General features: G+C 43.6%; 1 protein-coding gene across 2 annotated transcripts in view; it reads left to right on the forward strand.

The window, feature by feature from the left end:
- The window catches only part of FILIP1 (filamin A interacting protein 1), a 110646-nt gene that overhangs the window by 78380 nt on the left and 5495 nt on the right, over window positions 1-26771 (forward strand). The window contains exons 1-3 of one of the 2 annotated variants that reach the window (XM_050892998.1): window positions 5314-5413; window positions 13464-16266; window positions 23354-23577. In XM_050892998.1, coding sequence (XP_050748955.1) covers window positions 13579-16266; window positions 23354-23560 — 2895 coding nt within the window. In that variant the 5' untranslated portion in view covers window positions 5314-5413; window positions 13464-13578 and the 3' untranslated portion in view covers window positions 23561-23577. Of the gene's footprint in view, window positions 1-5313; window positions 5414-13463; window positions 16267-23353; window positions 23578-26771 lie in introns of those variants that run through there. The other variant, XM_050892997.1, reaches the window with a different exon arrangement.

Below are 26771 nucleotides of genomic sequence, written 5' to 3' on the forward strand. Positions count from 1 at the left end.
GTAAAGACGGCATTAGCGGGGTGCTCTGATAAAGCATGGATATGTGAAGCAGCCAATGCTAAAAATGGCAGGTCCACAGGTGGCAGCAAGGAACCATCGTGCCATGTGCACTTCTCTGAGGTCCTGGACACCTCTTCCCCTGACTCCAGAGATGCTTTGGTCAAAGGGCCACAGCCTGCTTCTATGACACTGTTGGTGCTTATTCACAAAATAATGATCAAATCATACTATAAAACAGCATCCTTGATGTAGATGGGTCCTACCTCAGCCATAACCACTGCTACTTCAGGGAGTCCCACCAGTATTTGAGATACTGAGCTTTCCCAGATATCAAAAGGGTACACACAAGTGTTAAGAAAGCAGAAAACCAGAAGGGAAAAAAAAAGTGGAAAAGGAAAACAAAGCCAGAAATGCTTTTGTTAAACTTTTGAATCATGCTTCCATAAACGGCAGCAGATCCTAACGTAGGGCAATTTTCACACTGCAAAGAGAAAAAGAATTTAAAATCTAGGCAGCATGACTTATTTAGAAAGATCTGAGGAGTAATAAAAAAGCCTGTGTGCAAATGTGTGTGCATGTGTGTGTGCGCGTACAGTTTCTTTAACAGCTGCATGGAACAACCTGTTTTAAATAAGAACAAAGGTGAACAAAGCCAGTTGTCAGTGCAGCTCACCAAATGAAGTTTTTTAGTGTGCATGACGTATGCCATATAAAATGTATTAGCCTGAGATATAACAGCACAGAGTCCAACTTGAAGTCTTTTTCTCAGGCTTTTCCTACAAAGTCATGTTTCAAGAATTTACTGTATTTATCTTCATTATTTATTTGTCTCCAAAAGGCCCAATGGATCACCTTGTTCACTACATCTTCAGCAGCAAATTAAAATTAGCCTCTCCCCTCCCTCAATATTCAAAGTTTTCATGTTCTATCAAGATGCCACTGAATTCATTAATACCTGTTATGCTCAGAGTAGGCAACCGGCTAAGTAGAAAGTGGAGGACAGGTCCGACTTACCAAATGAGTTTGACTTACGAAAAGAAGGAAAAAAACCCCTAAAATAATGATGGAAGATTTTCACTGCTTTGAAGGTTTTATGAACAAAAAAATCATTTGCTAAGTAACAGAGTGTACTTTTTCATGTATGTAAGTAAACACAAATTTAGGAAAAGTTTTGCTTTGCACAAACAGAAATATTTGGGCTTTTCGTAACGTGTTAGAGAACTTGGAGGGAGTTGCAAGCGCTGCCTTCACTATAAATGTTACATATGTTTCTGCGCTGAAGATAAAGAGCCAACAGAGAGCAGAGCGGTCTGCTGGAAAGGTTACAAAGCCCTGTTTACAGAGGATTTTATAATCAGGCAATCATTTGTTACAACTCTCTAAGATCCACAAGAGGAATCCATTGCTGTGCAGAGTTTAGTGAATTTTTAAAGAGAGCAACTTATCAGAGAAATGTGTCATCTATTAGCACATCATTAAATAGTTAAACCAATTCTATCTTTTGCTTCCCAGCTACTCTCCTCTATAGCAGACAACTGTGCCAGATGCACAGTGCAAGTTCTGACTTTCAGAGGTGAGGTGGAATTTGGGATTTCTATCTATTCCCTCCCCTGCTTTTATTTCTTGGTGTTTTTCTTATCTGGTCTCACAACGTTGCAAGTGCTGCTTTACTCAGGAATGTGTTTCTTGGACTACTTCATCCCAATGAAAGCATAAACAAAAAGATTAATGAAATTCTGGGGAGCAAGTTAGATTTTCCCAGCCTTTGATGTGACTTAAAAGTGAAGGTACTCTTGAGAAATAACAACATATGGAGTACCGTTATAGTTTTATATATACACATAATTTGATTCCTATGCAGTAAAAGTTGTGAAGGTTAAAGGCCTGTTTGACCTTAGCTGTGACATCCTATGTGATGTCCTCTATAGCTCTGGTACTGCCGTAGTGGTGGGTACCTGGAGTAGTTGGACTGGTGATGGAGAATACTTTAATTATGAAGTCTGGTGGTGGTACAGACATATCTCAGCTAGTGCAGGGTGTGTAGGCTCACCACTACCACGCTGCACTTTCTCTAACAAGTCTTGCAACCAGTTGTCTGCTGGCTCACATCCAGACAACTTCAGTGACTCTACATCATGTTCCCTGTGCTTTTATTTCTAAGTTGCAGAGTAAGCTGAGGGAGCTGGCAGTCTGGGATAAGTCCCCTCTGGGGATCACTGGTGGTCACAGGTGCTGCTGACGACTATCATGAGGCAACTATATGTCACCTTGTCTTAGTGATCCAGCCTAATTTAGATTTTTTTCATGATGAGGTTGGTCAGGCCCTGCAACAGGTTGCCCAGAGAGGCTGTGATGTCTCCGTCCTTGGAGGTGTCCAAGACTTAAGTAGAGCAGGCCCTGTGCAACCTGCTCTAACTGGACCTGCAGGGGTATGGGCTAGACATCTCCAAGGTCCTTTCCAACCTCAACCATTCTGTTGTTTTATGATGCGGCACCCTCTGGAGGACACCACGGGTTTCCTGATGACTCTGCTTGCACCAGGGCGAGAGGGGGTGACCCAGACTGGGGCAGGTTCTGTGGCATCCTCTGGGCATTCCCTTGAACTCATCCCTTGCCAGGTAGGGACACTGGCAATGCCCTCAGTCGCCCTCTGGTCTTCTCGTGGCCCAGCATAGTTCTGGCTGCTCGTTTTTTGCTGCCAAATTTGTGATGGGTAGAGGTAATCCCTTGAGGTCTCTGGTGTGGGCAGGAGTCCACTGCACGGCTGCTGTGATTGTGAATGGTTGGACTTCATGAGATGGGTGATCCCTTCTGGCCTGGACCCCAGTGTCCCCTCCCTTCTTCATGTCACATCTGTACAAAGCTGACTGCTATAAACTCACAGCTGCTTTCCTAATATAAATATTAGGATCCTCTTGACATCTCTGAAATTTCTGCTCTGAGCTGAAACCATGAAAACACACATGAGGGAAGAGGTCTCGCTTGCAGTTCCAGCCTGGCCCAAGTGTGGCATCACAGATGAAAGAAGAGCCAGAGCAGATATGAGGGGACATCTAGGAGGGCTGTGGATTTGGGAGAGGTGGGGGTTAGAGTGCAGAGGTGAGGAGGAGCCTGGGACTGAACGGTGGGTGCAGCAGGACTGGAACGAGCTGTGCAACGAGCTCAGAGCCCAGAGCCAGCCGGGACGGGGTGTGTGACCAGATATCCTCCTGCAGAGCCAGCAGCGCCGGCGGGGCAGAGCCTTGCTCTCGGCTGCTGATCACAGTCAAATCTGTCTGTCAGCAGATAGTTTTGAAACTTGCTTGCAAAGTGCTCTATGCCTTTCTAGTATCAAACTGCCTTGAGGCTGACAACCTGCTATTGCTATCAATTATTTTGTTAACTTAGAGTGCAGACTCTTATGCAGGCAATCTAAAGGATCTAAACTCTTCTGACAATCTCCCTAAGTGCCAATATAATACCACATCATTAAATTTCGATGGTGGATATCTATTTTAGTGTTTGCCATTGTGCGTGCAATCTCCTCTTTTTAAAGAATACGTAGCTCTACCAGAACAGTTATTAGGATTGCAAAGGACACGGTAAGTAGATTAAGGAGAACATTTGTCTGCTCAATGCATGTGACCATTTGTAATTGCATAATCAAACACAAGTTTTGTACAGAAACCTTTCCTCTGACACTGGAAAAAGAGAAACATATTGAGATGCATCAGCTTTGCACACAGGAGGCAACGATTTCTCTGTAGGACCCCAACCTCATCTTTTGGAAAGTATTTAGTAAATGAGGTAGGGGAATATAAAAAGGGAGAGAATGATTAAGGCTGGTATATGTTTCCCTGGAAAATGTGACTCTACCTCTGTTCAGTTTGTGTAACGGATTTCCTACGTGGTGCTAATTAAGTCATGTGAAGCTAATTTACATGGGTTGTCAACTTTTTTCCACTCTAAGACTGATTCTCATTTTGGGGAGCTTGTTGGAGATCGGGGCTCTGACGTGCAGGACTCTGGAGCATCCACTCCTGGGCTGGAGGCAAATGGGGCTGTGGTCTGAACACACGCAGCATCCACCCCGCAGCGCTCTGAAAACCACATCGTACGTACCCCGGAGCAGGTGTCCCAACCAAAACCCTAGCCCCTTTGTGCTTCTATCTCCCACTCAGAAATTAACAGTTCTGTTTTCAGCAGAGTCTGAAGAGCGTGTGGTAAATAGGGCCTTGAATAAAGAGCGTAAAATCAATCATGAAGCACCTGCTTTTCAAATGAGCACTGTCCAGCCTGTACGCCGAATGAGGTGTGGGTCCTAAGGAAACATAATGAAAGAACACGAAATTAGATAGTTTCTTAAAAATGTAAACACACACTGGTCCATTGTTGTGGATAATAATATTTGACATGATATGCTTTCAGTGGTTTTGGATATTACAAACTTCTTAAGAAAAGAGGAAGGGGAAGAGGAAGAGCAAAAAAAAGGTGAAGGAGAAGGAGAAAGGGAAAGGGAAGGGAAAGGGAAGAGTGGTTTCTAGTTCCCCTTGTAAAGACTGAAAAGGTGACCACGGGCAATCTAGGGAATCATTAGGCAAACAGGAGTCCCCAAATTCTTTTATGTTGGTTTGGGAACAAAAGGGCTGATTTAGGACTTCTTTAATGCAGGGAGCTAGCAGAATGGTGCTTTTCAGACCTCATGCAGACTCTCAGCCTTGCTACTATGCACGAATTTTCAAAAACAAATATGCATGTATATTAAATCCACAGGGGATTTTCTTCATGTATTCATGCCTTTATCAACTGATCTTAAGATCAGCTAGTGCTTACCAACAGTAGTGCTGTCACTTCAAACACCAGGAAGACAAGAGAAAAGCAACAAGAACTTTTCTTGAGTCAGAGGAATGAACTGGCAGCTCGGACTGGGAAGCATCGCTTTTGTGCATCCTAGTTCAGTTAAGCGAAAGCAATTCACACGGGTTCTCTGCGATCAAATTATTATTTCTTAATCGTTAACCTATAAACCGTAAGCCCGGAGGGGGCTGTCAATAATAAACCCCGGGGAAGCGGTGCTAAAAGGAAGCGGCGGCAGAACCCAGCCACCAAGTCAGTGAAACCCTTTCCACCCCTCCAGCCGCGGCGGCGGCGGCTCCACCCCTTCCCCCTGCCCCGGGAGGGAGCGCACAATGCTGCGCCGCCGCCCCGGCCCCCCCGCCGCCCCTCCGCCGCCCCGGACCCCCCGGCCCCGGCCCCGGCGCCGGCGGCGGGGCGCAGCCGTCACCTTGCAGTGCGCGGTGGACACGGCAGCGAGGTGAAGGCGCCTTCCCTCCGGCGGAGGGGCTGAGCCGGCGCGGGGAGACTCGTGCTGCAAAATTTTCCGGTTTTATTATTTTTTTGGTAGCTTTAAAAAAAAAAAAAGTCTAATTATAAGGTAAGATAATTCAGATTATTATTTTTTTTTTAAATTTTTAATTTGAGCAGTGCTAATTGTTCTTGTACATGCGCACTTCACTGGTTAACTGAATGTACTGGGCATAAACGTAGGCGCCGGCGGGAGGCTGGAGCGGGGTCTGCGTCCGGGGGGGGCCGGGATGCCCGCCGTGCGCCCGGGGCAGCCCCGCTCCCGCCGCCGCCGCGGCGGCTCCGGCTCCGGCTCCGGCTCCGGCTCCGGCTCCGGCCGGGCTGCATGGGGCAGAACTGCGCTAAGGGGCCGGAGCAACCCGGAGCTGATGTTAATGTTTGGCTGGAGCCCTGAAAGGTGTACCTGGTGGGGTTGTGCTGCGGGGCTTCCTCGCCCGGACAGCGCATCGAGGGGTCAGGGAAGGATAACCGCAGCTCGGAGACAGGTTTGGCAAATTTCATCTCTCAGCTGAGCGCTGCTGCTTCCTTTTCTCACAGATGCTGTTTGCATGCTTTCTGCTCATCCCCCTTCCCCTCCTCTGACCTGCGAAATTAATGTGGATATCTTAATTCGGGGGGCTGGAAAAAAGCGCCTGTCCGGTTGTAATACTGTTTCATAGCCTGAACGGGTTTTGGTCGTGTTTTCTTCTTAAAGATCTTTGGTGCTTTGCTTATGTGAACAAGGTGCTGGAAAGGTGGTGGGACACTGAATCTAATAATTGTTCTTATTCCAAAATACTGCCTTTACTCACTGTTGTTGAAGTAAGACAGTTTCAACACAAATGAACTATTTCAGCAAACTGGATTTTATTTTTACAAAATCAGTGTTAGAAACAAAAGGAGGAGGAAAAATTGTTGTTGAAGACAAGCAGTGTGTCCTCCTAAGTAAAGAAAATGTTTTCTTTCTTTCAGTATGATTTGGGAACTGTCATGTAGTTTTGAAGTAGCAAGAATATTAATTTGCTTTTGATATAATTTGATACAATCACTTCTCAAAAGTTAATTCAGCAGTGAAGAATATGCAATTTTTTAAACTTCAACTTTGTATAATAGGTAGCCACAAAAATTTGTCTTTAGCGTTATTAGAATGGATAACTTTTTTTTTTACAAGTTTTTATTTGTTTTCAGAGTTGACCCTGTGATAAACTGAACAGCAACTTCTGTAGCAAGGCCATTCAAACATTTGTCTCTGTTCCTTGCCTTTAAAGTTTAATGGATAGAAAGGAGAAAGTAACACAGATGTGCTTTATTCTTTTTCTTGCTGTGGGATCTGATCTCATTTACATCTATCTTCTCTCAGTTGAGATGGATATGAGGGAAGGACTGAAGCTGATAATTTGAAAGCGTTACCTAATTTTGAATTGCCCGACTTGCGTGTTAGGCCTGATTGTTTTGCTTCCTAGAGAGCCTGACCACCTTTTGGCTCTCTTTGATTTTAGCTGAACTTGTAAGTGCTCAGAATCAGTGAAATTCAGCCTCTGGGTATCTCAGCCTGGCCCCAAACACGGAAGCACTCAGAAATAGTCCTGACATGTGGAGGTTTTCCCAGTGGCTGTAGAAATAATCTTCAAAATCAGCTGTTGTACATTAAACAGGAAAAAAAAATGAAGAGGGAACTCCTTTATTAAGTTAAACCACTTCTTGCTGGTTTTCATTGTCCCGGGATTCTAGCAAGCAGCCTCTCACATCATTTAATGGGCAGCAGCTTTCTAGCTACCACTAGGAAGTTGTCCAGTCTCTCTACCTCTGCATATGCAATAGCAAACTTTTTAGGGTTGAAGTGGAAAGACGAGCTTGCGAAGGCATTTGCTTTCCCAGTGCTTCCTTGGGATTGCTGTGTGAGTGGCAGAAATGCTGTTGGCCCCTCAGGGAGGAAGCAGCCTTCATCAGCTGTCAGTCAGCTCATCCTTAGAGTGACCAAGTCCTCCTTAACACACTTCTCTTAACGCCCACTTACTGGCTGTCCACAAAAAAGGACAGAAGTCATTACATCTCATCGCAACAAATTTTTCGGAATTTAAATGGCAAAATAAGGTACTACAGGAGCAGTACGTCTGAGATGGCTTTGTGCTAGAGCAGCAATGAGGAGCTCCGTGGACCTTCAGGCTGCATATGAACTCAGTTTTAACCCCTCCCAGAGACCCTACCTGCTTCCCTCCTTCCTATCCTCTTCCTTCTACCTGCTGTTCCTCCTGCTGCCCCTGTCTTGTTAGCGGGGGAAATAGCTCTCCACCTCTCTCCAGATGCCCTCCACATTAGCCCCTCCTGTGAGTGCTTCATTAAACACTGGGAGACACCTTGGGAAGCTTGGCTTAGTCTGTTTGCTAAGCAGGGAGCTAAACCAGGCCAACGCAGCTGAAATGTGGTGCCAAAATATTCACATGTACGCAAACAGCAGGGGCAGCTCATGTCCTTTCAGGTCATCCTCTGGCTTGCCCTGCCTTACCAGGGTTTCCTCGCATAGGTGAGTGCTCATTTCTGTGCTAGAGATGGAAAAGGTCTCATGAGCATTTGTGATGTTTTCTCGTCTTCATGGAAGTACAAATGGAAAGGGCAATGCAAACACTGGGAAAATTATCAATAAATGTTTTGGGGGCTTTTCACTTTTTATGCTCTGTTTAAAACATTCTGAAGTGAATGCTTTTTTGAGGGGAGAGGTGGGTTTTTGGAAATCACTGAGCATCTTTCCCCTGATAACTGAAACTTCTTCATATTTTCTTAAAATATTGTAAGCCACTTTGGAGAATGGCTTCTCATATCAGCTATCAATCAGTGCTAAGCAGGGTTTTTACAGTTCCCAGTTTGATACATTTATTGTATTTCAAATGTAGTCATGAAGTTAATGATCCTTCAGAAGGCAAGAAAATATCTACTGACCACTATTTGTAATTTCTTTTGCAAATGTAGACAAGAACTAATGCTTGATTTTAGCTAAGGTCTTGCTGCTGCTACTGCTTTTTACCATTTACAAATAAAATAAATCCCATCTAAAATCCAGTAATGCTCATTGGAGCTCTTGTGGTATGAAACTATTGCAATGTCTTTCAAAAACACGAAAACATTATTCTCTAGCTGTAAGTTATAATTCATGTTGGAAGTCTTGCTCTGGTCTGAGAAGAGATGCTGTGAAAATGGCACTGGGGGGTTCCTCCTTTGCATCTCAGTGACTGAACTTGACATATGCAGAAATAAAACAGGAAAACCAACGTATGTAGTTAAGCAAAGTGTGTAGCTTTGTTGATTCAATGAATTGATTAGCCTTAAAGAGAATATTAAACCACCCTGATGGCTAACCAACAGACTCGAAGCCCTTCAACCACTCTGCATTTCTCATTGGAAGGAGGAGATACAGCCATCCATGTCCTCTGTCACCTGTCCTTCAGGGCAGACTCAGGGACTCGCAGCAGACCAGAGCCCTGCCTGTGTTGGACACCTCTTCCCAACATACCCAATGTGCTGTTTTACAAACTGTGTCTGTGCCGTAACCCAGAACTGTCTCTCGCAAATACATTGACACAATAACTGGACTTTCTGGCAGCTGGCATGTAGCTGCAGGGGGAAAGTATGGTATTGGCCACGTTTGCTTTAAGGAAAACTTGCATCCAAACCTGAAGGAGTGATTAGCCCCAGCCTGAGCAAGGCAGTCAGAACTGGTAGGACAAAGCACAGGAATATAACCATAATAAAAGAAATGAAGCCACATCTCTGGAGGGATAGGGTTCAGCAGCTATCAGCATCCCGTCATGCTTCTAATGATCAATCCGAAGCTTGCAGGAGGGAAGGCGAAGCAGAAAGACCTTGTGCAATGAAACGCTTCAGCACCAAACCCAAAGGAAGGAGGACAGGGAGGGTCTGGTTACTGCCCGTCCACTCCCACCTTCCTCCTTGCTGGCTGCTTCCAGCAGACGGTTCATGAAGGAGGTTAAAACTAAGCCCGTAGTTGCTCTTTCTCCACTCTGGTGTCTGTCCGCTCTGCCAGCTGAGATTGGTTGTTGAAAGTCTTCACACTCCTAACTCCCTAGTGCGGCTGCCCACAGACCTCCCTCTGCTGCCCTAGTGCTGCCCAGTGTGGCTGTGAACAGCTAACGCTGCAGTCTGCGGAGGGATGCAGGAGGTGCAGCTCCCTGATGCAGCAAGGAGCATGCGAGGTTGCATCAGTAGCTTTTGTAGTCCAGTGTCCTGTCCTGTGCCAGTCAGGCATCTTCCTTTGTGGTACAAAATCAGGGAACAGCATTGTCCTGGAGTGTTTATTTTTAACTGAGGCAGTTAACAGTTTGCACATATTCATACCCGAGGTCTGCTATTTTATTTATCCAATATACTGCAAGGGGGAGTGTGATCGTCTTGAATGCTGGACAGCTGTAGGGCACCTGTTCTGCAAATACTGTGGGGAGGACAGATAGCAAGGAGAGAGAGGGACCACCTGGGACCCTCATGGCAGCAGAAGACCATGTATTCAGGAATGACTCGAGCTGCATGTTTTGACACGCGATAACCGGTGGGGAAAAGAGGTGCTGCACAGACCTCAGCAGTGCTGTCCACAGAGGAGCAGGCGGTACAGTCCCCCTCTCCGCAGGGAACTGGAGCAGATCTGCCTGCTTCCCTGCTGTGGTCCGGGTGCCGAGCCCCTGAGACTCTTACTGATGAATGCAGATTATCCAACTGTATCCAAATATTTCTCCCCATATCTAAAAAAAAAACCAAACCAAGACAGCAAATACAGAGACTGGACTGGGGGTACCAAATTGTTGGCTTGTCAGTGTTTTGGCTGTATCTAGCCCCACATTTCATTATTAAAGGTTTTGTTTTGTTCTGTTTTTCTTTTCTTTTTTGCTTATTTTGACCCTGAATGCAGGTGCTTTCAACCTCTGGACCATCCAGAGTGCAGTTGCTCTGGATAACACATTGAAGACACATGTGCTGTGAGTCTGAGGTGCTTTTAGTATTGCATCGAAGCCCATGCAGGTCTGTGTTACTTAGCAAACATTAGCAGCAGCAGTCAGATGAGAAGCCTGATAATAGATCAGTTGTGAGGGTCAAGAGGGGACAACATTCCCTTGCAGTCCTGCTGAAATTCCAGTTTAACCACTGAGGTATGGGAGTTGTACAAGGATGGAAAAGCGGGAGCAAGCTTAAACTCAGATTTATTTTTGTGTTTAGAAGTTACACTGAAAAGGTGTAGATTTTGTTTATTACTTTGGCATCTGCACAGATTTGGATGCTGCTTTCCCATCCATCCCTCACAGAACCAGATTTTTGAAGCAGTTTCCCTGGACATGGAAAACAGAAGTATTGTCAAGTATCTTCTGTGAAAGTTCACTTATCAAATCTTAGGCAGTCTGGTTTCACCATGTAAAAGCTGAGACAGGATAAAATGCTGCACGGTGCTTCCTGCCTTGTTCACCATGGACATGTTAGCAAATTCACTTCCATGTATTGGCACAGTTACAGTGCTTTATTTTTGCTTTTCCCAGAGGGGCCAGGCCAGTTATTCCCCACTGCTAGCTCTCCTGCTAGGTACAGCAAGGCAGTGACAGTGCTAATGTGCTTTCTTCTCCTGTTGCTCAGTCTCATCCCTGGCATTTCTTTGTCTTAGTTTAATAGATATTTGGGTTTTTTTTCAGTAGTTTTCTCGGCAGTATTCCCCAGTAGACTCTCAGGTAATCGTGGGGCCATGTGGGGCCAGTGAATTGTTTTGCACTCTGCTTAGCAGCCTGGCTGGCGTGTACCACCTGTAGCAACTGCTGGGTGAAAATCACACATGCCCTTTATGAACAGCCTAGGAATTCAAAATCATAGGCAGTTTTCTGAGCATCTCTAGATAGGCTTTCAAGTGGCAAGATTGTTAAAACAAAATGCTGTCTTGTGTTTTTTGAATTTATAGGGGTCACCTTAAAATTTTCCTGTGGGACAAGGGAGGCTGGAAACGTTCTCTGTTTTGGAGATCTCATATTCTCGTATATATGTTCATGACTTCGGGAGGTGGGTCATTTAGCGCACCACCAGGTTAGGGCACACTGTTCTGTCGTGGCAAATAATATTTTGTGGAAGGATGCATACTATTTCTTTAAAAATGTAGCCTGGGGGAGACGAGGGAGAGTTCTTGGCAGAAACTTTTGCATGAAGCAGTGTGATAGAGCAGCCAGGGAATATATTGCATGCTAATAAAGTTCCTTCTTCAGTGTGAAAAGTGCATGCTTTGTGAGTGGCAGCCAGTCTTTTTTTTACCTTTTGACATTCTAACTTGACCCATAATGAGGCATCCACCAGCACGCCTTTTCAGTCCTTTCCAAAGATCTGCCAAAACTAAAGAGATTTTTTTGAGAATAATCTGTGACCCAGCAAGGTTGGCTGTAAGGTTTGTTTGTTTTTCGCTCTCCCGCTGGTTCCTACTATTCTCTTACTCCCACATCCTATCCGACTCTTGTTTTCAAATGCATTCTTCAGCCTTCTCCTTCCCTACCTACTGCATCCTGTGTTCTGCTTTCTGACTTCCTTCTCTTTTCTTATAGCTTTTCTTTCCAGTTCCTGTTCGTTCTGGTCCCCAAGGAAGAAGGCGTGAAACATTAACAGTTGCTGGAGGACCAAGTTAATATGGCTGTTGTTATGAGTTTAGAGTTCAGGTGAGGGCTCCGGGAGACATCCTTTGTGTACGACATTGTGCCCCGGAGCTCTTTGCACCACTTCATTGCTGGGGCAGCAGAGAGGAATGCGTATCTGTGCTTCACCCACTACCATCTACAGTCCAGCATTTAAGATAAAACTACTGATAAAAGTCGATCTTTGCTAAGATATGGATGTTCCAGTTATTGCAAGTTAGTTAACAGGTGGTAAATTGCTCTGCTATTGTCACTTCACTGGGTGTCTGAGTTACAAAGAAGTTGAAAAGCTTCAGACATAGGGTAAGCAAAGCAAGTGGATTTGAATCATCACACATGTCTTGATAGGGGATATGGGAGTTGCAGGTACTTTGACAGTGGTTTGAAAAACATGTCATTTCACAGTAAATTCGGCGTGCGTACCTGTGTCTTTTCTAAGTCGTATTGCTGCTTTTACAATAAGGCTCTTACATTAGTAGGGGATATATCCCTGTGTTATCTGTACCTCTTTGTCAGCTGAGGATCACCATCCTCATAAATCTGTGCTTACAACATGTGCAGGAACTGCCTGTGCTGATGTCAACGTATCCTGAATATAAATCACAGATATAAAGTACTTGTATTACTAAGAATTTCTGCATTGAAATGTTGCATGGGTGAGGCTGGAAAATGTAGGTCTTTGTTATCTTTCTGAGGATACACCTAATTTGTGTAGCTTTTATATTGTCTGAAAATACAGCTTTACAGACGATATAAAGAAGAGCATTTTCCAGCTGAGGTTAGCTGTAGCCAAAGGTTTGATTAGTCTGACCCTTGCAGTCCACAAAATCTACTATTGTAAATGGAAATGTGCCTGGAAGAAGAAACTTTTTAACATAATAGTCACTGTGCTGGCAAATTTATCTTCCTGCTAATTTCTTATGCCTGTGATGCCCAGATGGTTATCAGTTGTGTGCTAATGTAATCTTCTGTCCTGCTGGTTTATTTATAACCAGGATTGATCCATTTATGTATGGCTGTATATAGCAATTAGTTTTCTTTTTTTTTTTCTTATTTTACACATTTTTGTATATGCAAGACATAAGGAGGAATCCACCTTGTAAAACAAGTTTGGTATAAATGGATTGGTGAGTAGATATACTTGTCCTGTTGGGATACTATATACTTTTACCAACATCATCCTAACAGAGAAATAAATGTAAAGGAATTAAAACCTGATGTATTTGTTATTTATATATGTATAAAATTTCACTGCTTTTCAGATTTCTAGATGATTTTATATAGTTTTCAGTTAACTTTTGTAATTTATAATATTTGGTTTGGGATTGTAACTGCAGTAAGTAGTTATTTCTTGAAAGACTACCTAGGTTATTAATGAAAAAAAAATTGATAAAATTAAGGTGATTTAAAAAATTGAGAAATACACCTATATATATATTTATATATACTTTAGTTTAATGCATCTCTTCTAACTTGTTTCAGGTTGAAGAAACTTCTTGAGCAGGAGAAGATCTATCAAGCCCGGAAGGAGAAGGAACATACAAAGAGACTCAATAAACTAAGAGAAGAACTAGTCAAGCTCAAATCATTTGCACTCATGCTGGTGGATGAAAGACAAATGCATATTGAACAACTTGGTCAACAGAGCCAGAAAATACAGGACTTAAACCAAAAACTAAAGGAAGAAGAAGAAAAGCTTAAAATTATTAGTGCAAAAGCAAAAGAAGATGGACAAAAACTGATGAAGTTAGAGGCAGAACTTGAACACAGAACATCATCATTTTCTCAAGAACATGAGGAGATGACTGCTAAACTGGCTAATCAAGAGTCATATAATAGACAGCTAAGGCTTAAGCTAGTGGGGTTGACTCGCAGAATAGAGGAGCTAGAAGAAACTAACAAAAATCTTCAAAAAGCTGAGGAGGAACTTCAAGAACTAAGAGATAAAATAGCGAAAGGGGAATGTGGGAACTCTAGCTTAATGGCAGAAGTGGAAAACCTCCGCAAGCGTGTGCTTGAAATGGAGGGGAAAGATGAAGAGATCACAAAAACCGAATCCCAGTGTAAAGAGCTGAAAAATAAACTGCAAGAGGAAGAGCACCATAGCAAAGAGTTGAAACTTGAAGTGGAAAAATTGCAGAAAAGAATGTCAGAACTAGAGAAGCTGGAAGAGGCTTTCAGTAAAAGTAAGTCTGAATGCACCCAGCTACACTTAAACTTGGAGAAAGAAAAGAATTTGACTAAGGATTTAATAAATGAATTGGAAGTGGTGAAGACTCGAGTGAAAGACCTTGAGGCATCAGAAAGCAAGTTGGAAAAGGCTGAAATAAGCTTAAAAGATGACCTGACAAAGCTGAAGTCATTTACTGTAATGTTGGTTGATGAACGAAAAAATATGATGGAAAAAATAAAACAGGAGGAAAAAAAGGTTGAGGGTCTAAACAAGAATTTTAAAGTTGAACAAGGGAAAGTTATGGATGTAACAGAGAAACTGATAGAAGAAAGTAAGAAATTTTTGAAACTGAAATCCGAAATGGAGGAAAAAGTGTCTAGTTTGACAAAGGAAAGGGATGAGTTAATAGGCAAACTGAGAAGTGAAGAAGAAAAATCCTCTGAACTAAGCTGTAGAGTTGACCTGTTAAAGAAAAGAATTGATGGTATGGAGGAAGTAGAAAGAGAAATTACAAGAGGTCGAACCAGGAAAGGACCAGAGCATGGATGTCATGAGGACAACAAGATTAAAGAACTTACCATTGAAATTGAAAGGCTGAAAAAACGTCTGAAACAATTGGAAGTGGTTGAAGGAGATTTGATGAAGACAGAAGATGAATATGATCAGCTAGAGCAGAAATTTAGGACTGAGCAGGATAAAGCTAACTTTCTTTCTCAACAGCTGGAGGAGATGAAACTCCAGATTGCCAAAACCAAAGCAATAGAAAAAGGTGAAGCAGTGAGCCAGGAGGCAGAGCTGAGGCACAGGTTTCGTCTGGAAGAGGCCAAAAGCAGAGATTTGAAAGCAGAAGTTCAAGCTCTTAAGGAAAAAATCCATGAGCTGATGAACAAAGAAGACCAGCTTTCTCAGCTCCAAGTCGATTATTCAGTTCTGCAGCAAAGGTTTATGGAAGAAGAAAATAAAAACAAGAGCATGGGGCAGGAAGTTCTGAACCTAACAAAAGAGCTGGAGCTTTCTAAGCGCTACAGCCGTGCTCTGCGGCCCAGCATAAATGGACGAAGAATGGTCGATGTTCCCGTGACGTCCACCGGCGTGCAAACAGATGCTGTAAGCAGTGAAGCAGCAGAAGAAGAAACTCCAGCAGTGTTTATAAGGAAATCCTTCCAGGAGGAGAATCACATCATGAGCAATCTGCGACAGGTAGGTCTGAAAAAACCCATGGAGCGTTCTTCAGTGCTCGAGAGATATCCTCCAGCAGCGAATGAACTTGCAATGAGGAAATCTTGGATACCATGGATGAGAAAGAGGGAAACTGGGCCTCAGGCAACTCCTGATAAAGGAGCCCGAACCCACGGTAGTCCAGCGCATCCCGGGGAGGTTGTCCTTTCACCAAAGCAGGGTCAACCTCTTCATATTCGGGTGACACCAGACCACGAGAACAGCACAGCTACTTTGGAGATAACCAGTCCAACCTCAGAGGAATTTTTTTCAAGTACCACTGTTATTCCTACTTTGGGAAATCAGAAGCCACGAATAACCATCATTCCCTCTCCAAGCGTTATGCCACAAAAAGGAAAAGGCAGTGAAAGTCCCATGGGCCCAGATCGTTCTATGTCTCCAGTCACTATAACAACATTCTCCAGGGAAAAGTCCCCAGACGGAGGGAGAGCACCCTTCGCCGACAGACCTGCATCGCCAATTCAGATTATGACAGTATCAACATCCGCAGCACCGGCAGAAATCTCTGTCTCTCCGCAGTCACAAGATATGACCATGGGAAGGGCTGTGTTCAAAGTAACACCAGAAAAACAAACCGTCCCAACTCCAATCCGCAAGTACAATGCCAACGCCAACATTATTACGACAGAAGACAACAAAATCCACATCCACTTAGGTTCCCAGTTTAAACGCTCTCCCAGTGCTGCACCTGATGGTGCAAGTCCTGTGATAACAGTCAGACCGGTGAACATAGCGGAGAAAGAAGTTGTGACTGGTACCGTCCTTCGATCGCCCCGGAACAACCTGTCCTCGCGACCTGCAGCAAGCAAGGTGACAAGTACTATCACTATAACGCCTGTTACAACGTCTTCCACCCGAGGAACACAATCAGTGGTAAGCAGCGTAGTCTCATGATGTAGTCTTCATGGTAAGGAGAAGGGCAACCATAGTTTGGGTTTGAGACACCAGCAGGGAAAATGGGTGGGGTGAGGGGAAACTCTTGACTTCCCTACATTTGTCTCAGATATGAGCTTCACTAGAAAATCAGAATTTGCCTGATTCATATGTTTTTATACCAGTGTTGGACGCTGGTATACTTTTGGTATTATCTCCCAGAGGAGTAACTTTCAAAGGAAGTCCCTTCAAAGTTCCTTTAAAGTTATTTTCATAATGGCAATCCTGTAAAATTGCAAGTGAGAGACAGAGACGGACAAAGAATGATGGAGATGACAGGGCAGGAAATTGTATTTTTATTTTTGGTGAGTGCAATTTCTGACTTCTGAAAATACTCATAATGATTTTTGGCCCAGCTGGCGGGTCTTTAGAGTCTGAGCATGCAGGCTGGTATTTCTTCGGTAAAATCCCATTATAGTTATAATTCAATTAATATATGCTATAATACTGAACTCCAAAGGAATAAATAGGCAGACATGGTATCATTGCTTACAGCTCCAAGCCTCTTTCAGCCAGTGAATAGTAAAGCTCTTTCTGTTCCTCTGAAATTCTCAACTTCTAAAAGCGCTGTATTACAATAGTGCTTCCTCGAACATATTTTTTGCTGCTTTCTCTCTGTGCCTCTGTGGTGGTACCCTGGCTTCTTTTTCGTACTTAAATCAGTCTCTCACCTCTGTCTTTAAACATATTGGACAATATTTATTGATGGTTCTCCCCCCAGGTTTATTGTTGGACATGGTTTTGCATTGGTTTAGTTGGAAATACCCTGGGAAAGAAGAACTTAACTAGGAAACCAGCAGTACCGTATTAGTCCAAAAGCTTATTTAGCTAGACAGAGCCTGCAGCAGATGCTTAGGGAAAGATTATTTTAAGTGGGTAAACACACAGTAATGTTTCCCTCAGCGTCTGTTCCCAGTTTTTGGCAATAGGTGGGTATTTCTTTCTGAACCAGGGCCTGTAGCTACATCTTTGTGTTTAATAGACCGTGGCGGAGTTTTCTTCTATTTATTCTTCTAATTGCTTTTTGAACTCATTTATACTGTTGTTTCCACAACATCAGGGGGCAGTGAATTCAGTTGTGGGCTCTGGGAAAAATGCTCTTTTGTTTGCTACCTTTTATGCAATACCTTCATTGGTTACAGCCTCTTTCTTGTATCTCGACAAATACTGAATAGTCATCCCCTGTTCATTTGTCCGTGCCGCTCAGGAGTCTGCAGACCCCTACAACACGCCTCTTCAGCCATCTCTTTCCAAGCTGAAATGTCAAAGTGTATTTAAGATACACTTCCACACTTTTGGAGAGAGGCTGCCATTCCCATTTAAGCCCTCTGACTTAAGAAAACTTGCATTTGTCATATGGATCTATTTGGGATTGCACATGCGCTTGCTCGCTCTCCCCACATATATAATGTATTGTAGATTACTGTACAGTGTTTTCCTGCATATTAGAGGCAACTGTTCATTTTTGAAAAAGTCTTGAATTAATTAATTTACAAGCTCCTTTGTCTCTCAGAGGCTTGGAAAACTTTTTTTTTTTTAAGAGTTCCTCATTCTTTTTTACTAGATGTCTGTCTCTACTGTGATGATGCACTGAACCGTGGCAGACAAAACTTTTTTGTTTTGTTTTCATCTGGCTAAAAAGTGGCTTCTTTCTTCACTTCATCCTCCCTGATTTGGAATGTAAAGAAAATAGTTCAACCATAAGATTTACTTTATCTTATGCTTCCCTTTGTTTTTTAAGGTCCCTAGTCAGATGAGCAGGGAACTTCGAACAAGCCCAAATGTGCCTTTTCCTCCCTAACCCCCTGAAAAAAACCCAGAAATTGTATATTCACCATCTGTTTTGCAAATGACTACTTTACAAACGCATTTCAATACCCCTAGTCAGAAAAAACAAGTTGTGATCATTTACTCTGTAGTAACCGTAGAAGAAATCAACATCGATATAATTTTGAGGGTTTAAGTTCATAAAATCAAAGACAAACTGATACACTCTTAGCTCACTCGTTTTAATTTTTTTCTTAACTCTCCTCGTACAAGATGCTTTGTAGAAGGTACTAATGCAGTGCCAAGCTACAAAGGGAAAAATAACTCTGTAATTCCTAGCTCTCATCTGTTGCTATAACAAATTTGCAGTTACTGTTTTCATATTTGAAAACATTTAACTCTTCTTCCAATTTGAATTTACAGAGTTATCTTCAGTACTGGAGGTGAAGTTAATTTTAAAGTACACACATGGTACTTTTAAAGGTTCAGCCTGAACTGTGGTGTCTCCCTGCATATGTGAGTCCAAAACCAGAGACAGTGGTTTCAAGATGGACCATCATGATTTTTGAATCCCATGAATCCCATGGATTAAGGGGTGTTCTGGTTGTGTTGACTTACACTGACATACACTCTAGAGTAGCCAGAGACTTATATTCCCCTGATCCAACTCCTCTTCTGAGTCTTCAACAGTTTTGATTTAGATAAAATGAGACCCTGATCCAAAGACAGACCCAGGCACCTGAAGGAGAACTTGGGAAATCTTTGAGCACTTAACGAAAAAGATGAACCAAAAAAGGCACCGGTCAGTGACTGTGTCTCCACTGGCACCTGAACTCACTGGACCCAAATGTTTTGGAGGCACTTCATGTTCTGCCTGCTGCACAAGCCCAGGGCTGGCCAGCTGAGTAGCTGGCCTCGTCACACCAGCGCTGCCACCCCATGTAGTCCAGTCCCACAGAGGTCTCCATGGCAGGAGCTGATATGATGGAGACTGTTTGACCAGTTTGACCAGAATTCAGCATTTAACAGAACCATTGCCACTTTGATTAAAAAAAAAAAACCAACAAACCCTAAGCTGGTAACTGCCTTTTATATGATAGCCTATGGATTTGGGCAATTACCATAAAAGTGGAAAAAATGGGGTTTGGTCCTCCTTAGCTTGATTAGAGCCAAACCCACTCCCAGAAAAATACTTGGACTACCCTAGCAGACCTAGCAGATAATTTTTTTATTACAGATGGACCACAGCACAACCAAAAATTCAAGACTATGAAACCAGAGGATATGCAGACCAAATGAGCCTGAAACTGTAGCCTGGTTGTTAGTCTTGCCTTAGCACATTAATCCAAGTCCCTGTTCCCAGGGCAGTTCGTATAGTTTACAGTAAAGAACCCACAGAATAAAAACAAATATTCTTTGGGAAAAAGACAACTGTGGTGCCTATATCCTGTTTTTTGATTTAGACCTTACATTTGGCTGTAGGCTTGCTGGTGAATTTGGATCTTCTTTGGCTACCAGGATGGGTGTCAGTCCTATAATCACTTCATCTCTGTGCTCCCCACCTCTTACAAGCTTGGCATCCAGCGCCAGCTGTTTATGCTGCCAGGGTACACAGTGAATCCGGTGACATGCAAATCTGTAGGGAGCAGAGGGAATCCCGGTTGCAGCAGAGCCAGCGTAGTGGCATGGCACCAACCATGCAGAGCGTCCCGTGACCGAGGCAGCAAGGCATGGCTGAAAGGCTGCTGGGTGCCAGAGCTAACTGGGCACACGTTAAAGCAGCTATAAGGCTACTTTCATTTGGGCCGCATTTAGTGTGAGATCAGCATCTAAATTTAGCTCTTTGTCGGTGTCCCATATATGCTCTAAGCTTCTGTTAGAGTTACTAGAAATCCAGAGGTCAGCTCACTTGCCTGTATAGAGGTGCATGGTGCTATCTGCATGCCCTGTGGCAGTTGAGACACATGCATGAGGCTGGTAGGTGTAACACAGACCTGTACCTTTCTGCAGTGGAAGCCGACGGGATACCTCAGATGGCACAGGATGCCTCAGTGTGGGCAACTGAGTCAGTCCCTAGTCATCAGTCCCCTTGTCAGCACTAAGCCCTGTGTGCTGGCTCCGAGGAGACTGGAGGGTGATTCAGCTGAGAGGCCACTAGCTTCAGTGTGAGCTGAATTGCCCACTGGGCTCCACTGACTGTATTGACTAGATCTCAAGTCCCACCCTTTCAGGATTCAATTGCCTAAACATAGTTCTTTAGTGTCATTTTAAGTGCTGTCAAGTAGCCTACCTAACTTCCAGCTGCTTTATCAGAGGTTGCAGGTCTCCTTGGGTCCTCTGTCTTATCTACCAGCCCTGTGCAGATAGCTTGAGTAGCGCAGGGCATCTCAAATTGCCCTAGATATCTGTGTCAGCCACTGAACTGAACCATTTCTGTCCAGGGCAAGCTGGTCCCTGATCTGATTGGGAACAAGTGCTGAAAAAGCACCTTTGTTATTAAAATATTCCAAAAGCGAATGTGTGCATGAAAGCACTCTTTTTGTGTGTCAACAAAATGCGCTAAGCAGGATCTGTTATAAACCACTAAAACATGCCAAATGTTCTGTACATTCAGATTGCTTTTCTTCCTTTAATGCGACTGTCCAACCTTACTGCAACCTCACAGCTTAATATACTTGCCAGTGTCTGCAGTGAGCGCCGATTATCGACCTAACCAGCTTAGCGGCTGCATGTATTTCTCTCACTCTCAGTAATGTATGTACTAACCTCGCTCTGGCCCCCTGTGCTGTTCCAGCACCACGTACTGCCAGCTCAGGGCCAGCCAGCGTCACTCTGCGTCCCGCAGGGCCGCGTCTCGGGCGCTCCGTGCCGGCTGCGTAAGAGTTGGTTTCTGGTTGGAGCCACATTCCTGTATCAACCAGAAGACAGCAGCCTACAGACAAACAGGGCTGGAGGGAATTGCTTAGAGCTTGGTTCTTGGAAGAAATGACCAAGAGACAAGACAGTCGTGTGGGTTCTCTGCCACAGACACTGCAGACGCATACTGGAGGGTGTCCTCTGCTTGCTTACCCGGTCACCCTCGCCAAAGGGGACTGCTTGCTGAAGAGCCACCTTTGTGCCATTTCACTTAGCAAACACAAAATGCTTTTGCAGCTGCGTGTGAAGCAGGCATTCCATATGATCTACATGTTAGTATGCTGTAAGGAAGGCAACTAAGAAATTTAAAGCAAGTTAGAGTTCTTTTCAAAGTGCTTTTGAGTCATTTAGGCTTGAAATGAGTAACTTGAAAGCGCCCAAATCCTTAGTTAATAATTTACATGTGAATAAAGCTGAAGAAATGCCTGAGATTCCAGCTACTTCATTTGATTGCCTCATGTTTACACACTGTGGAGCTCTTTCAGGGAGTACAAGATGTTTGTCATTTGGGTTCCCTGGGATGTTGACATATTTTCCAAGGCTGATGGAATGCATTTGCATGTTTTGCCCTACAGAATTGTATGGGCCTAACTTGTTTTGACATCTACATGTGAGTTCCATATTAGCCTTTAGACTGCTATTGTAAATGTTGCTTTTAGTTATTGAAAATGGCTTCCTTCCTGCCAGGCAGACAGCATTCAAGTTTTCCAATTGTGATTTTTTTTTGTGTACACATGGGGTTTTGAACTGTTCTTAGAAGATTAAGGAATGGTTTTCCTTTGAATACTCAGGATGCAGACAGAAGGCTCTGATGCTACTGGCTGGAAATCCTTCGAGAGAGAAAAATGCTCCTTCATGGAGCATTTTTTAAGACCATTTTTAAGTAAATGTGCAAATACATGTTGCAGTCGAAGCGATCCCCTAATCCAATCTATTTCAGCAGTTTATTTTTATTTTGCTTACATGTCATAAGTTGCAGAATTTAGTCACTTAGCAGATGGCTCTAGCTAGGATTCCAGAATCTTATGAGAAGTGTTCTCTTTTGTGAGACCCAAGTCTTCGTCCATTATCTGAACAGAAAAAAGTCACAGGTGAAATTCAGCTGAGACACTGAAGCTGTCACCGTTAACATTTGTGTCTGTATTGCACACTGCAGAAGATAAAACACATTTACCTTTCAGAATTGTCATGGTTGTAAGTATTTTCTTTAGGTCATGGTCCATAAGGGGTAGCTTCCAGTTTTGGCCTTGCAGCGTATGTGCAACATTATTTGGCCAATGGAGATAGAAAATACCAGTTGGCCCTTTTGAATCTTTGTGTCATATCCAAGTGCTCCTTGTGCGTTTACACAGTGGGATTCAGTTGCCTAAATGTATGTACTGATTGCATTTTCAAAGCTATAGGATAGCCAGCCTGGCCTCCAGCTGGTGCTCCAGAAGGGCACAGATCCCTGGTAGGAGCCGTGTTGGGTGTGCCTGCCCCATGCTGGGGTCCTCAACCACTTAGGAAAAAAAACACCTTTTTTTTTTTTATTCTGAAGTCCTCAGACTTGAGGATAAATGTGCTTGGTAGGCTGTTGTCCAGGGCAGCAGACTGGCAGAGATAGTAAAATGACCATGTCCACACTGGCTTGAGGTGTCCCTGGAAATCTAGGCTGCCTGCTTCACCCTCACCAGAGTTCATAAAGTTGTGGCTAGGGCTTGGAGGGAGAGAGCCCTCTCCCACATCCCTCCTCCCACAGCCACAGGAAAAGGAAATCCAAGTCTCTGCTCTGTCTCTCTCCCAACCCCCTGCACTTCCCAGTGCAGAAATAAGTGGCCCCAGCCATGGCCCCACCATACTTTGGGAAGCAAAGTTCAATTTTATCTATAATGCTGAGAAATCTTGCCCCAGCTCTGAAAATACGGCAGTTACTCTGGGTTCAGCATTAGGCTCACGTGGCTATACCGTTTTGAGGGACCGTGCTAGTCTCTGTGCAAGATGCTAATACTCTACCTGTCTGACAGCTAAGCCAGCATTTCGGTAGCCTCTAAGGCCGTCCTGCACTGTGTCGTGCTGTGGAATCGGAGTTTTGCAGGGATTCCCATCCCTATGACATCTTGATCCAAAACACCGGACCTCAGCTCCGGGAAACTTGTTTGATCCCGACTGTACCTTTGGCCCTACTCTAGCAGTATGTGCTACGGCCAGGTTCCAAATGTGACCATTAATTTGCGAACAGGCGTGATTTGAGACATTGTTGCTTGAGAGGTAAATGAAGAACCAGTGAAAAGTATAGGATGAGCATATATGAGAAGAAAATTCCTCCATTCGTGTCATTTCTCTCTGTCTCTCTCTTTTGCAGACAGGACAGGATGGGTCATCCCCGAGACCTACACCCACCCGCATTCCTGTGTCAAAAGGTATGAAAGCAGGAAAGCCAGTAGTGGCAGCCCCAGGAGCAGGAAATGTGACAAAATTCGAGCCTCGTGCCGAGACTCAGTCTATGAAAATAGAACTGAAGAAATCTTCAGCCAGCAGCTCTGCCTCCCTGGGCGGGGGTCAGGGCTGATGGCGGTGGCTCAGGGGGTATGTTCTGCAGGTTTTACTGCTACCATGGAAGTCAGCCCCCTGTCTGTGTAGTTGCTCACGTTTGCCTGTGCTAATGAAGTCCTGCAGCTGTCACTTACAACAAACTAATACGTGTGTGCACTGACTACTTAAGTAACAACATCCTTTTGTTTTCTTACTGAAAAAAAGAAAAAAAAAAAGCCATCAAAAAGGCAGCTGTATGCCAGGAAGATTTTCAGCCTAGGAAGTGAGAATGGGGCAACTGCACTAGGTTATTAATCTAGTTCAGGAATTCTTAATGATAGACTTGCTCACTTTTTAATAGATCGAAGGAAGTTTGGTCACTTTTACTAGATTGTCTTCCACCTTAACGGATCACTTTCCACCTTCGCTGCTGCATGGGGCACTTTCCTTCCTGCCTGTGATCACGTTACTGAGATGCCACGTTGCCTAGGGAAGCAATGCCAGGAGACAGTGCACGTGAGGTCCTGTTCTAATGAAAGCTGGTACCTCAGCTGCGGGAGGGAGGGGAGGAGAGAAAGGATGGGCACCGTGTGACCAGCCTCCTCTCTAGGAGTCTCCCATCCAAATCAGCGTTTCTCAGTAGTGAGCTGCCTTCTCAAGGCGGTTACAGAATTCAAGGGAGTAGGGAGCTTGCACAGTGTTCGGCAGCAGCAGTGCTAAGCAGCAGTTTGTTTCTTCCAGAGGGGGTTAACACTTGTAGACAGTACTTACAACCAGGTCCCTGACTTGCACACGCTGCCAGCTTACTTACACGTACTGCCAGCTCAGGGGTCAGATGAAGGCAAGTGAGAAAAAAGGTGTTTAGTCTTTAGAAAAAGCTTGAGAAACATTGATCTGGCTAAAATCAATACAGTCCATTTGTGCCTTCTCCAAAGACCACTACAGGCTATGAAGCAAGTCACTCCACTGACTTCACTAGGTTTTCAGTTTTCCTGGTTGGATGAACTTGTGCTATATTTAAACCTTAGTTGCCAAGCATCCTTATGTCTTAGAGGTGAGGTCAGCACAGACTACTAGTGGCAGAAATTGCTATCTAAAGGCACAGCTCAGGTACAGACAGTGAAAGAGATAGGGTTTGGTATGGAATTTACTTTCAATTCTCAGTTGTTTGAAATATTTTGTCTTAAATACAGACCGCCTCACAATACCATGGCGATTCATCGTTTTTCCTTCCTTCCCTCTTTGTGATTTCCTCATTTGTATGTTTGCATTTTTAAGCATGTTTTATATGGAATTGTGCCAGCATGGAAATGGTGTGGATGATTGTTATGATTGTTTATTTAATAACAGTAAAGTTATTAAAGGGCATTTCCATTAAGTGATCAATTTCCACAGAAGAAAGTCACAAGCAAAAGAAATGGAGCCGAGCAGACTGATAAATGAGGGTTTTAAAGCTTGTATAATACCTCAACCACCACAGCAAACTATAAAGGACCCAGTGGTTAGGAATAGCTTTCAGAAAGTGAGGTAGGAAGACCACCAATAAATAATAAGTACAATTCAGAGAAAAGAAAATGCATCAGTGGGTGAAATATTAAGTGGCTTTCTGTCTGGGAGAAGAGATTTGATGGAGGAATCTGCCACAGAAGGTCAACAAAATTATATTCAGTCCAAGCAATGTTTAGTCTTCAGTCTGCACTTTGCATTGCTCTCCAATTTAAGATCCAGATATGGCCATTATCCCAGCGTAAAGCTGGCATTTTATTATTCACATGAAGGGCATTTTGTCTGTGGTGTAAAAGCTGCTGCCACATCAGAAAAGAAATAGGTTTCAATTTTTACAGGTGTAGCATCTGCAGTACCTGTTAAGGTTCTGGTTCCTATGGCATCTGAAAATCAGATTCCTATTAGTAGTATTTTTCATAACACTCAATTCCCAGTATTTCAGATAAAACTTGGAAACTGGAATTAGCAAGCAATGTGAGTTACTATGCCAGAAATACATCAGATCCTCTCAACTAATTGTTATCACTTAAAAGCCTCAATTTGTCAATAAATTGTTGCCAAGATCTTACTGTTCTTACTGTAACATAGACTTTTTAGCAGATGTTTGAAGAAAACACATTATTAAGAGCTTTTTGCTGGATATTCACTCTAAATACTGGCACTGAAGCAAGTCTTCGGGTCAAAACAGTCATTTAAATAATATTGCGAACATGAGCCCCTAGCTAATGTGGCTTGATACAGTGATGAACTACAGCTGCCTTAAGCCTTCCTTTTCAGATCCTTGTTTCAAAGAAACTTAGTTCCTTAGTTAACAGTTGCTATACCCAAGGCAACATTCTGTGTGTGCCTGTGGTCGAAAAATGTGTTTGTTTTGCTTGAGATCTAAGAAACTAATTCACCTGAAGAAACAATCCAGCCTTAGAGTACCTGAAATCCAGGACACACAAATTAGCACAACTAAACCAGAACTGCAGCCACAAGCCGGGGATTACTCTTGTAGAGTCAGTAGGATTTCATGAGATGGACTCGGGAAATTCCAGACAGGTCAGACTGAGGATCCTGTTATTCTTCACAGGGGCAGCACAACAAAAAGGAACTTTTGCTGCATAGCAGAAGCCTAAGGAGTTGGAATCAGGCAACTGGTTTAACCGTTAGCTAAAAATAGGTATTTAGTTGTACAAATCATTTTTAATATCTGTTTTAATTGACCTGAGATTCTTGTTTCTTAAAGGTAGAAGAAGGGTAAGATGAAATAAAAAGAAAGCCTATAGTTCGGAAGTCTTAAAAGTTGAAGTGTAACTGTCTTTATTATATTGGAATTTCCTCTGAATCTGAAGACAGTTATGTTTAGTGACCACAGTAAGATTCTCCATTCAGTAGGTCAGCTCCAGAAGGCAATTTAGACAAGCAAGTCTAAAGACAATGCCTAAGCCCCAGAGGCATCCTGAAGATCTTCCTGAAGTTCTTCCACTGCCCTTGTCTCGTCAGCATTTCAGTTGTGAAACTGTGCTTCAGTTGTGACTTAACTAGCACTGCAGCCTCTGTACCTAATCGAGATCCATAATCTAGGTATTCTTGTATTTCCTCTAAGGGCTTTAAGTCAAGCCACAATTTCATGGTCACTTAAAGTCAGGATGTAACCCCACACTGGGGTCAAAAGCTGTAGTCCTGTCTTTGTCACCTCCAGCCAAGAAAGTACTCACTTCCATGTAGTTGTCCCTTGAGCTGGCACAAGTGTTTGA

The sequence above is a fragment of the Gymnogyps californianus genome, chromosome 3, assembly GCF_018139145.2.
Source record: "Gymnogyps californianus isolate 813 chromosome 3, ASM1813914v2, whole genome shotgun sequence".
Lineage (NCBI taxonomy): Eukaryota > Metazoa > Chordata > Aves > Accipitriformes > Cathartidae > Gymnogyps > Gymnogyps californianus.